General features: G+C 43.1%; 1 protein-coding gene across 1 annotated transcript in view; it reads left to right on the top strand.

The window, feature by feature from the left end:
* MGAT5B (alpha-1,6-mannosylglycoprotein 6-beta-N-acetylglucosaminyltransferase B) overlaps positions 1-13,472 on the top strand; it is a 222,826-nt gene that overhangs the window by 129,114 nt on the left and 80,240 nt on the right. The window contains exon 8 of the mRNA XM_088134743.1: positions 37-206. Within this exon, the coding sequence (XP_087990869.1) occupies positions 37-206 (170 nt within the window). The remainder of the gene's footprint in view (positions 1-36; positions 207-13,472) is intronic.

A 13,472-nucleotide genomic window follows, 5' to 3' on the forward strand; every position in this document is an offset into this window, starting at 1 on the left:
TACAACTATCCCCCCTCTCTTTTTTTGCTTTTTTAGATTTTGATCCATATTGGCTTCTTGACAGAAGAATCAGGAGATGTTTTCAGCCCTCGTGTATTAAAAGGGGGTCCACTGGGGGAGATGGTCCAATGGGCAGATATATTAGCTGTCCTTTTCATCCTGGGCCATAGTCTGAAGATCACAGTCTCTTTGAAAGAACTTCAGAGGTGGGTTTTCTCCCATAATCTAAGCATGGCATTTACTGTATGTACACTTTTGTTAATCAGCATGGAAGGCTTGTTTTTAACCCATTCCCATCCTGTGGTAGTTGTCTGAAAGTAACTTAAAACTGAAGGGCTTTCTGTTTCATCACATTGGATCGAATGCCTTGCTCTCACAGATTTAGATTCCTCATACTATGAAAGGCACAGAAGACCTACCAGTCCAGAATTTAGAGAAGAATTATCTGATACAATAACAGATTATTAAGGAAAAAAATCACCCAGGTATTTTGTGGCTAGCGCCATCTAGTGGCTAACCTATATAATGGCATTATCCATACACTCTCTCATATGCGTTTTTCTTTCTCTTCTTTAAAGAGTGACAGAAAATTATTTAATGCATGAAAACTGACAAAATGATATTCATGTTTACATGATCAACAGCTACAAAAGCTCCTTGTGATGTATATAAGGCCCAAATAATGCTGCTTTTCTCAGATAGAGCATGGTAACATTAGTAGGATCTCAAAGCATTATAGATAACTTCATGTCATTCGCCTTCTTAAAACCAAAGCTATTGCTAATGTTTGCCTGCCTTAATTTCACAGGAAAAAAGGGGTGATTTTGGTACCCTAAAATATCCCTAAAGCAAATCTTTGCTATGAGAAACATCATTGCCTTTCCCACACACGTGCTGTGTAACTGCTACTCCTTCTTCACTACTCCCTCTTCTTTAGATAGGGGACCTCATCCTCTTTCATAGAATGAGCCCAGCTAATCAAGGTTCCTGTGGTGAAAGTGATGATTTAACAATGCTGCATAACTGCTGAGGGTAAACAAAGCTGGCTTAGCATGAAAAAGCAATGTTTCTTGGGACTGAAGCTTATTTAGGGTGATCCTTTTTTAAACAGGCGAGCCCCGCACCCCCTTGCCATAGCAAAGGATTCTTTTTAATGCTGAACGTTTGTTAAAAATACTCTCTCCTCCCAGCAAAGTGACTCCAGACTAAATTAAGCAAGGAAAAGTAATCTTCTTAAATAATGCAGGATTTCTCTGAGGCGGGGTAAGAAAAGGAAGAGCAAACAGGATCAGAGCAGGATTGGGCTGATTAGTATTTAACAGTTGCTGATTCAGTCTGAATAGTGTGCTCCCTGATCATCCCTAGCTTTTTTCCCTTGCTTATTCTAAACAAAATAAATCAAGGTGTCAAAGTAAATGTTGCAGGAAATGAAATTCAGTATTACAAGAAAGAAAACCCCATATCAAGGTCCACAGCCCTGCCTGTAATATTTGGTCCGGGTATCCCATTTCCTTATATCATTTTGGCCTCTGCTTTCCAGGTTTTGCCTCAAGCACACAGGAATGTTGCACAGTGCAATGGGGAAGTCTATCCCCTGGCACACCACAAAGACACCTCAGTGTCTTTTACCTGTTGGGGGATGAGCCCTGTTTCAAAGCCAGTTTTCTGAGCCCGTGATTAGCTTGGGGACTTGGTGGGTACTGGGAAAAAGGCTGGTTTGAAAGATCTGGGATCTCCTGATGCCCAGAAAAGAATGGCCCTGCAGAAGAGGGCCTGGGGGCAGAGGAGAGGGGGCATTCCTGCACCAGTCTAAAATGGCCAGTGAAAGCTGGACCAGTCCCACTGTCTAGGAGTCACCTGACTATATCACTGAATGAACGGTCACTGAAGTCTGTGAGATTGAATCCATGGGCCAAATGTGTATCAGGATAAGAGGAGGAACTCTCCTTTAGCATCAGAACATTCAACGGTAAGTAGGAGGAGACTCTGAGATTCACCGTGACTTTCTAAGGCTGGTGTGGAAGGTTAGATCTCTTCCTGAATCACATCCAGTTTCTGTGTAATCAGCAGGGGACCTCCTTTTCAGTAGTCATTTTCCCACTTGAACTAAACATTATCTTCCCGACATATCCCTACCAATATCTTCTTCTGTCACAAGTGGCTTCCTATAAGAAGAGCCACTCAAACGTTTAATTTCTTTTGCTCCACTCCTCACTTACTGTGCCATGCTTTGGTTCTGTAGTGGCACAAACCATGAGAAGCGTTTTTTTTTGGGGGGGGGGTAAATTTAAAGGGAAGAAAAAGTATTCCATTTAATGAAGCTGGTAATCTATTAAAAACAAACAGACAAATCACACTTATTGCAGCTTGTGGAATTTTCCTTCCATACCTTTTTTGCAGGCTGCATATTCCATGCAGAACAGTTAGACAGAGATGACCTGGTGATGTGGCTATTAGGACTTCAGGAGGAAAAATGACCCAGACACTCCAAGAGCACTTGGGAGTGTGAAGCTGTTAATTAGCACCAGTGAGTCTTGAGACAGGAGCAAGGCCTGGGGCAGCCTGTGGAAGGGAAGTTTCAGATGCTGTTACCTTTGCTCCAGGATTGCACTGATGAGATACTATAGTGTCCTGTAGTTCAATTAATTTTATTTACTTATTTGTCCAATTTATATCGCTGCCCATCTCACATATGTGGCTCTGGGTGGCTTACAGAGTTAAACACACATACACATACACAAAGTGGAAAAAATAATCAAAATCATAACAACAAAAGACCATTAACACAATAAAAACTGTTTAAAAAGTTAAAAACATAATCTGTAGGAAAACGCAATCAATCTCTCTAACATTACAGCCATTTTTCAGCTCCATACCACCACTACCAGATCCCCAGGCATGATGGCACAGCCATGTCTTCAGGCCCTTCTGGAAGACCAATAGCCATCCTCAGGGGGAATGATGTTCCAAAAGGTGGGGGCTGCAGCAGAAAAGGAGCTTTCCTGGGTCCCACCAGATGACAGTGGATGGAACCCATAACATGCCCCTTCTGCCAGACCTGATGGGATGCATAGATGTGACTGGGAAAAGGCGTATTGGGTAATTGCTCTGTATTTTCCAACCCATACCTAACTAGTGAATCTTGCTTGGTAGTATAAAGCCTATCCCTACTCCCTCATCAGTGTGAATGGAAAGAAGTTCTTAAAGTTGTCTTCTTCTATTATATAAAGGTAAAGACACCTTGGAGTCAAGCTTGTCACTTGGAGAATAGGTGGACATTTCCCTGTTGTTTTCTGGGCAGCAAGAGAGAAATGTTTTGCTATCATTTTCTTCTAGGGCTTCTGTTATAAATTCAAGCTTGTTTCCTTTGCATACCCAGATACAGAATTTTGTAACCCCATAACCGATGGTAAGTTGCCATAGGCTAATGTTATTATTACTTTTTAAAAATGACATTGGTCTTCCATACAGAACCTATTAGTGAATGTATTATTAACGTTTATAAGCCAGAATGACAAGACCAAATAAATTGGAGGACTCATGTACCAGCAATAACTTTATTTGCTGGTCTACAATGATATGGTATTAATTAGATCCAACTTTTCTTCGTATATTTTCTCTGGGGCCCAAGCAAAGAAAAAATGTGTTTTGCTACTTGCTTGTTCGTACAGTCCTATCCTAGCTTGATGTCATAGATCCATAATTACAACTGAGCTGAGGAGACATAAGCCTGGAAATGGTGGTTAATGTAGCTCTCAGGACCCAAAGGAATTACTCCTCCCATGACCTTCAAGCCAATATGCTTTGAGATATAGGTCTGGATAAACTCCTCTTGACCTCACAATGCCTTGAGACATTTTTTCAGCCTACCTAATTCTCCTCTTGCCTCCTGACACACCCAGAACTTGCCAATAGTGATGTAATTAAGCAACACTGCTTATTATTAGTGCCTAATGGGGCTGGTAGGTCAGAAGCCAGGGTCACCATAATTAAAGCCAATAGAATCATCATAGTCAGAGACAGCTGGTGTATTTCTGAAGAGGGACTCAGACGTATGTGGGTTTGTTTGTTTGTTTGTTTGTTTGTTTATATATCACATTTATATAGCCACCCATCTCACACAAAGCGACTGGGCGGCATACAACAATTGAATAAAATAACAAATGGATAAAAACAGTCATTATAAAAGATAAAAGATAAAAAAGTGATTATTAAAATGCAAGCATTATCAAAAGGTTTAAAAATTTTAAATTTTAAAATATACAAACCCCATGGAGAAAGCAGAATATCAAACATTCTCACAGTCACCCACGCCCTAGTCACCTCCCGCTTGGACTATTGTAACATGCTCTACATGGGGCTGCCCTTGAAGACTATTTGGAAGCTTCAGTTGGTTCAAAATGCAGCAGCCTACATAGTTCTGCGCAAGACCTATGCGCAAGATTTGCACATGTGTCACCTCTTTTGCGGAAGCTGCATTGGTTGCTGATCTGCTTCTGGGTCCAATTCAAGGTGCTGGTTATCACCTTTAAAGCCTTACATGGCTTGGGGCCTGGTTATTTGCAGGACCACCTTTCCCCAGTTACATCTAACTGGCCCACCAGCGCAGGGAGGATGGGTATGTTGTGGGTCCCATCGCTGAGGGAAGTACATCTGATGGGACCACGAAGAAGGGCTTTTTCCATGGTGGCCCCCTCCCTGTGGGATGTTATTCCCACTGAATTAAGGTTGGCCCCCACCTTGATGTTGTTCTGGGAGGCCCTGAAGACATGGTTTTGCCAGTGGGCCTGCGGACCCCAAGCTGAAAAGGAGCTGATCGAGTGGTTGTGTTGAATGTGTTTTTGGCCCCTGCGGAGGGTGGATACTGATGGGTTTTTGTACTGGGGATTTCACTTCATGAGCTGCCCGGAGTCACTGTGTGTGAGTTGGGTGGCCATACACATTTTCTAAACAAATAAATAATAAATAAACAAGTAAATAAATCATAGTGGAGCCATCTAAGGGGCTGTGCCCCTTCAACCCTTATAATTCAATCACTTCAAAATGAGATGTTTTAGCCAGTGTGGTAAATTGCTTAGCATACTGGAATACGACTGGGAAGGCCCATGCCTAAATTCCTCTCTCTCCGCCCCCTCCCTCCCTCCCTCCCTCCACAAGTATACTGTAGTATGCCAAATGAATTCATACTGACTCTTGCCTCTCTGGTATGGTAGAGGAGATGCAAAAATATTCTCCCCATAGACCAAAGCTAATTTATGGGTGGTGGCCCAAATAGTCTAGCCATTTGCCAGTCCAGCCACAGCCATGGAGTTTTATTCTCCTTCTCTTCAGGGAAGGGCAAAATTATGCCCACCTATGTTGCTTAGAGAGTGGGATTTCTGTTTGAAGCAAGAAATGCAAACATCCAGAAGGAAGGATTTGTAAGCATTCCTTCATCAAAAAAATAATAGTAATCATGTTTTTTTCTCCAGCTCTTGAAAACTCACACTTATTCTCCCATTAATATCCCTTGCTCACCAAATTCTCCCTTGCATGACAGGCTTGGCGAGCCCAAATGCTGCATCTTAAGCAGATTTGCATAATTGTCTTAATTTGCTCAGTGCATTGTGGTCAAGGATGGCAGAGACATACATAAAGCATAGAATGCCTTTGGTGATTGTAAACTTCAGTGTGGAAAGTTAAACTTCGTTTCATTTTTCTGTCCAAGTAATCCTGATTTCAGCTGATGAGCATATGAGAACAAAACATGTGGTTGCCCCTCAGCTCTTGTAGTTAAAGCAGATGCAAGTTTCATTGTTTGTCCCTCCCTGTCTCTTCTATGCATTCTGACAGCAGACCATGTTCAGGAAGGTTTGTTTGTTTGTTTATTTATTTATTATTAAATTTATATGCCGCCCATCTCCCCCAGAGGGTGACTCTGGGCAGCTTACAATTAAAATCCAAGACAATAAAAGCAATAAAGATATAAATATCCCCAATTAAAATCACAAGTAACAACTCTATAAAAGCCAGTATACAATTCAAGATGATGGGGGGAGCGGTATCAATCATCCCACCAGCCACTTCCAGCAATGCAAGTCCCCATCAGGCCCCCAGGCCATGTGGCATAGCCATGTTTTTACACCTTTTTAGAAGGCCAGGAGAGTGGGGAAGCCCACACCTCAGGTGGCAAGCTGTTCCACAGGGCAGGGGCCATGGCAGAAAAGGCCCTCTTCCTAGACCCCGCCAGCCAGAATTCCTTGACTGGTGGGGTCCACAACATGCCCCTTCTGCCGGACAGAGTGGGGCAGGCGGATATAACGGGGGCGAGATGGCTCTTCAGATAACCTGGTCCTGTGCCGTGGAAGGCTCTAAAGGTGATAACCAACACCTTGAATTGGACCCAGAAGTAAACCAGCAACCAATGCAGCTCGCGTAACAGAGGTGTTATATGTGCCACCCTAGGGGCATTCAAAACTGTCTGCACCACTATATTTTGCACCAGCTGTAGCTTCTGAATACTCTTCAAGGGTAGCCTCACACAGAGCGCATTACAGTAATCCAAACTGGAGGTGACCAGAGCATGAGTGACCGCGTGGAGGGCCTCCTGGTCTAGGAAGGGGCGTAACTGAGGCACAACATGAAGTGCTTTAACCAACTAGGAGGGGCAAGGATCTAATGCACAGGTGGCTGCAGTAGCAGACCCAAGGATCCTGTCCACTTCCTCAGGTCCAACAGGATCAAACCGTTCCCAGATAACCGGGTAAGTCCACCCCCTGGGTGTCTCCACCAGAACTGCATCATGCTTAGCCTCCAACTGGGAATAGATCTGAGCGATTTTATCCATCAGGTGTTCAGCAAATTCCTCTGTACGGCCCTGTAGATGGTCCTCTGAACTGTCCTTACCCAGGAGGGACTAGGTGACCTGGAACAAGGCGACCCTCTGAGGATGCAATAAGAGTGGAGAAATAATGGCATTTCACTGCCCTTACCACCACGAGGTAGGCCTTAATAGCGGCTCTAACCCATGTTCAGTCAGACTCGTCCTTAGTTTTCCACCAGTGGTGCTCTAGACATCTCTTGGTCCTTTTCAGCACCTTTAACTCCTCCATAAACCATGGGGAGTGCCGGGGATGATGGACCAAGAGAGGACACACAGGTGCGATCCTGTCCAAGGCCTTGGCCATCTCCTTATTCCAAGCTATGGCCAGGGCCGCCACCGGATCATGCAGCAAGGCCTCAGGAACAAATCCCAGCTCCCTTTGGAACCCTTGTAGGTCTATCAGTCACCAGGGCCGACTGTTTGAATAGGTCCTGCCTCCCTGTGGAGGGGGACAGCATAGGAAAATCTCAAGGCCATCAGGGGGTGGTCTGCCCATGACAAAGAGGACAATACCAAATCCCCCAGCAGATCACGTTGCCACTGCTCTGACAAGAAAACTACGTCTGGAATGTGGCCACTGTCCCAAGTTGGGCCATAGATACCTGGGATAGGCCCAAGGCCACCATGGTAGCCATGAACTCCCAAGCTGCCTGTGAGGCCTGGGGAACTCCGCCAACCCTGAGATGGCCTCCAGCAGCTCAGGCAGGGAGGTTGCTACACAGCAGGGAGGCTGGTACAGAAGTAAAATTCCCAACTGATCCTGTGAGCCCATCCTCAGGAACAGGGTCTCACATCCAGCAACTTGTGGCGCAGAGTCCTGAAGGCCTGCCGAGATTCCCGGATGACCACTGCCATACCCCCTCCCCTCCCCTGGATTCTTGGCTGGTGCCAAACCCTAAACCCAGCTGGACACATTTCTGAAAGGGCAACATCTCCTTCTGGTGTTAGCCAGGTCTCAGTAATGCATGCCAGTTGGCCTGCTCCTCCCCAATAAGGTCATGAATAAGGGAGTGCTTATTATTGACTGACCTGGCATTCATCAGCAGCAGCCGAAAGCCTGGGCCTCTGTAGGTCCACTGACCAGGGTCTGGGTTGGAGCACAGAGGGCTAGAACACATCACCGGTATCATATATTGGGGGCGTCTTCCCCTGAAATGGCCTGCCCTCCAGCTCCCGTCATAACATCCCATGCCCTTCACCACTAGAATACCCTTACCCACCCTGCTAGACCCAATCCTGGCCTCCGGACTAGGGGTCAGCATCGCATCAGCCATTCAGAAAACTAAACTGACCAGCAATCAGCTTGAGAGGATTATTGGGGGGGGGAGGGGATGGGCCCCCACGGCACTTCAGCTACTAGCTCTCAGCGCCAACAGGGGCTTAGTCCCCCCAACTCCCACTACCCTTACAACACCCCCTCTCTCAACTGGTCTCTCTCACTAGTCAGTGAGAAGAGGGGCAACATCCACTCCTCACACCTGGGAAGAGGAAGCACATTCACACAACAACCACCAACAGGCCCACACCACAACCACACCAGTCACTCCCAGGCCCTAACCTGGAGGTTGCCACCCCAATCACCTTAGGGGGCTAAAAAGACAGACCCCCCAGGTCCCAATATCTCTGTGGGCCTTCGGGCTTTGACCTCCAGCTTGGCCATTGCAACCGGGCCAGCCTTGGCCTCACTGCCAGTGCTCTCACCGCCACCGCCGGAACCTGCAGCATTGGGCTTTGGCCTCGGCTCCACAGTCCCTCTCAGCCCAGCTGGTCTCGTCTCCACCAACATCCTCAACTCAGCTGCAGGTCTGGCCTTCATCACTGCCACCGCCGCCAGGTTGTAATATCAGCAGCAATTTGCATCTCCCAGAAAGACCACACAAGTGTCAAGCTTAATCATTTAGAAAGGAGGAAACTATCATGGAACATGGTTTTGGGCGTATATTTGAGAAATGCGTATGCCTGTCTTTCTGCCTTTCGTTGTATCATCTTTTTTCTAGCAGCTTATAGCCTCTGTGTTTTCCCAAGCTTCTGTTAAGTCACAAGGGAAGATATCATGGGGGAATGCCTTTCTCCGGACAAAGTGTTGGGAGCATGACTTAGTGTCGTTGATTCTTCAGTCCTCATGACCTACTGACTGAAAGGGACAATGGGGCGTGGATAGAGAGTTAACATTTTATTCTGTGTCCCTTTATTTTCTGTCCCTGTCCCTGGTCTTTATCTGAGAGTGTGATGGACTGGAATGGAGGAAGGGGGGTGAAAACAGTGCTCTCGTCTCCAGAGCAACGCTCTGGAGATAAGCGGAGAAAGCTGGCGCAACCCTAAACATTCCAGAAGATAGTAGAGACTTGTGCCTGGGAACTACTGGTCAGTCTGAGAAGATTCTGTAAACAAGCGCTAGCTAATAAACCTTGCTGACTGAACCTGCATGGTCTCCAGGAGTTCCTTGGGCTAGGCCTGACAGAGAGATTGCTAATCTCAGGTTGCTTCCTTCTGCTTTTCTTCCTAGGCACATAAGCACAGAGCACATGGTCTTTGATCCTTCTCTTGGCAGGATGTAGTTATCTAGGTGCCACGTTTTGCCTATCCCAATATAGTACTACCTGTAAATAAATCTCCTTTCTGTTATAGTTACAGAACACCTGATTCCTTGCTCAGATCAGATTCTTGCTGTCAGGAATGCTCACAAACAGAAACACACATATACGTATACACACACACACATAGAATGTGTCTACATTCAACATTGAAAATGAGTCTTGCTCTTCAAAAATTATTGGAGAATTTCTCATCCCCCATGATTGATTGATTGATTGATTGATTGATTGATTTTATATAATACATTTCAGAGAAACGATCTACCAGTGTCTCTACCCATAAATTTGATGGAAAAATTTGAAAGGTATTTGTGCCCAGCTTTAACCACCAACTTTCAGGTGATCTTGGTTTGGGGAGGTTTGGGTTCTACAGACATTTTATGGAAAAGGTCCTTCCGTAGACTTCCATTGAGGAATAAAGCCTTCTATTGAAAATCTGCTGGAAAGGTGTGAAACCACCCTCCTGCCAGGACACCTGTAATAAGAGGGTCTTTATTGAGGGTGGCCTTGTGCCCTTTCAATATAATGTTGGGCAAGGGAGAATTTTCAGTACCAATAGATGCCTCTAGATTTGTTCCTAAAATCAGCATTGAGAAAAAAAATGTCCTTGACTAAAGAACCACCTGGGTCCTTTGATGGAGGGAGAACTTTCTCTCTAGTCAATTTTAGAGTGGGGGGTAGAATCCCAAGAGCACAGAAAGGAAATTGCCACCATCTCACTGGGTGTGCTTAATACAGGTGCTAAGCCATTCCCATTCCCCCCCAAAAGCCCCATAAGTTAGGACTGGTAAATCCAATCAATATGATCATATGTTACCCTGAAAGGAACACAGTTATAGCAAGAAAATCTAATGGCATTTGCTTTCCTTCTGGAACCACAAAAGATTTCCCCCTCCCTCCTTTCAAGCACTTCTAGGGTATACAATCCCATTTTCCTGCATGAATATGTCTGTGAATGGACCCATAGGGAAAACAGCTATGAATGGAACTTCTGAACCATTACAAGTCACTTTGGTTACAAAAGAAGTCCAAATCTGATAAGCAAACACATGGGACATGTTTTCTGGATAATTCATTTTTCATTTTTAAGGTAGATCTAACAATTATTTCAGCTGGGATGAGCTAGAAAAGGAGAATCCTTGGGAATGGTTGGAATTATGGATAAGCTGATCAATCAATGCCATGTCAGTTACGCATGTGTTCATTTACAAGTCGATGCCATTCTTATTTCCACAACAGTCTATGATTTAGCAGAAAAAGATTGGACAGATGCTCTCATTCTTCTTCTCCCATACAGTTCCCATTTTTGTATGCATTTCAGCCTAAAAAAGCATACAGTACAGATGTAATCCCCAAATACATGTCTTAGATATCTTTGAATATTTTTGACCAGACATTTTGTAATAAATTTCAGAAAACTATGAAAATAGAAGGATAAGTAGATTCCAATCTACTTACTAACTGGGGAATTATAAAGCAAGTTGGCTCATACTGGATTTTTATTATTTATTTATTCATTTGATTTTGATATTGCCAGAATTATATGACTCCCCATCCCCATTTCCCCTAGCATCCCTAGTAAAAACAGTACATTTCCATTACATGCACTGAGAGATCAGCAGGAAAAGAAACAGTCTATTGCACCTTAATCCTTTACATGGGTCCTGTTTTTGTCTGTGCTTTCAACAATTTTTTTTTTTTGGCTCATTGTGCTGCAGAAACATGTAGTTCATATGCAAGCACCAATGTTATTAATAATAAAAAATACACAACTTTTTTCTATAAAAAATAGGAAAAGAATAAACATACAGGATTTAAATCCCTGATACCATGGAGACAAACTGAGAAAATGAAAAACCAGCAAGCGAACAAAATATGATTTATTTGTGCCCTGAGTATTACATCACTACCACTAACCTAAATGGTTCGCTCTCTCCTTCCAAGCCAAAGACCAACTCAGTGCAGTCTAGACTGACTAGAAAGGACTTCCCAGAACAGAAGACAGGCATTTTCTTCAGTTTTTCTTGGAGGTGCCACAAACTGAACTCATGACCTTCTGTACTGTTTGTGTAATATAGCCTCTCACCAACATTAGAGTGCAAGATTTTCTGATCTTTATCCTGAGGTGAAGCTGATATATTTTTCCACTGCTTCATTAGAAATCCAATTACAGTGTGTTCTGCTGTTACGTCACCAATGTGTGCAGGTATATTGATGAAAAACAAGGAAAATTTCTAATTTTTCTCCTCCTCCCCCATCACCTAATTAAAATAATAAAAAAATGTTCCCAGCGTGAAGCTGATGAATCCTTTTCTGCTTCATTAACATTAATCATTATACACTGTGTTCTGGCTACATTATCAAGATGTGCATGTACCTGGATAAAACACAGGGGAAAAACAGTACTGAAACAATCACATTTTCCTTCAAGGAACCAGAAAAATCAACATGTCAGAATAAAAACTTTTGCTTAAATATAAACTTAAAGCCATAGAAAAAGACTATGTTGTGCTTATTCAACATGCTAAACCATAAATCAAGGCTTACAAACCATAGTGGCTAACCAAAACCAATGAAATTATAGCTTAGCATGTTGTATCAACCGAGCTATAAAGGGGCTTGTATCGACTTTACAGACTCATTTAGTTTGGTTTAGTATTTGATTAATATATTGTGCAATTATGCAATCAATGTATCTCTGATAACAAATATGGAAAATCAGAATAAAACACTGGAAAAAGAGTATATTCTGTTCCCTGGGGCTAACTGCAGCCTCTTTTTATGATTCCCATAGCCTCATAGTATGACACATCTCTATCAGTAAAATAGCAAATAATCTTGAGACAATCATATGAATGCAGATTCCTTTTTTTGTTTTGCTTTAGTTATATGAGAGATTGACAACTGAATCTTTCTTGTATGCATCTCTTTCTTGTTTCTTCATGCATCAATCCTGTTTCTGCATCTGCCAATGTTTAAATCCATCAATTATTTGCTTTTTATTTATGGATCTGCTACACACACAGATGTATTTTATTTCAAAGTATACATTTCCCTAAATGCATTTTAAAATATGGCATTTAAAAATGCAGTTCGGTTTCTTGTTTTGTTTTATTTTTAGCCAAGAAATGTATTCTGACATTTGATGAAGCACAAAATTATTTAGTCCAGAAGTTGGTCTTACAATTTATAAAGATTAAATTATTCAAACAACCATACTATAGACACATTCATCCCTATATACTACATGCCTGGACACAACACACATACACACAAATAACAAAAGAGAAAAGATTAGATTAACAGAAAGCTACAGCTAAGAATGTATTCTCTAAGTTCAGAGTTAACTGTAGAAAATTTTCCAATTGCGAATGAAGTATGGCACAAAATAAAGAACAGAACAGGAGAAATAAGAGGTTACATCAATAAAAGTGGTTTGTTTCCATGTATCCTCACTGCCCTGAGATCCATGAATAAAGAGTAGAATGCAAATGTACTGTAGCTCTTCCCCCCCCCCCAAATAGGTTATTATAAGCTTCAACAATTGCTGCTAGAATGGGAAATTCAGATAACAAACTGGATATGAATGTATTAATCCAGGTGATGGGTCACTGGTCTGAGATGGGCGGCTATTTAAATTGAATAAATAAATAAAGTTTGGGGAAGAATAGTTCTTTTCTGTCTTCTAAAAAAGTTACTTAATTAGGTCATAGACCTAATCTATCCACAGCCTGTGGAGCCCTTGGGGTTCTCTGAGCTTGGTTCTTTTCTTGCAAATGTTTTATTACCCGGCTAGGCAACATCTTCAGTTACTGAAGATGTTACCTAGCCAGGTAATGAAACGTTTGCAAGAAAAGAACCAAGCTCAGAGAACCCCAAGGACTCCACAGTTCAACCCTGAGCTACATATATTTGCCTCTATTAGTATCCAGAGCCTGTTTCTCACAGGAGCCAAAAAGGTGCCTCCGGAAAGTCCGCAAGGTTGATATGAGGGCAAAACTGGCATTGAGGAGGCA

This window comes from Python bivittatus, unplaced genomic scaffold, assembly GCF_059951505.1.
Source record: "Python bivittatus isolate LINGU-HERP-01145 unplaced genomic scaffold, Pbiv_v1 ctg000080_np1212, whole genome shotgun sequence".
NCBI classification, from domain to species: Eukaryota; Metazoa; Chordata; class Lepidosauria; order Squamata; family Pythonidae; genus Python; species Python bivittatus.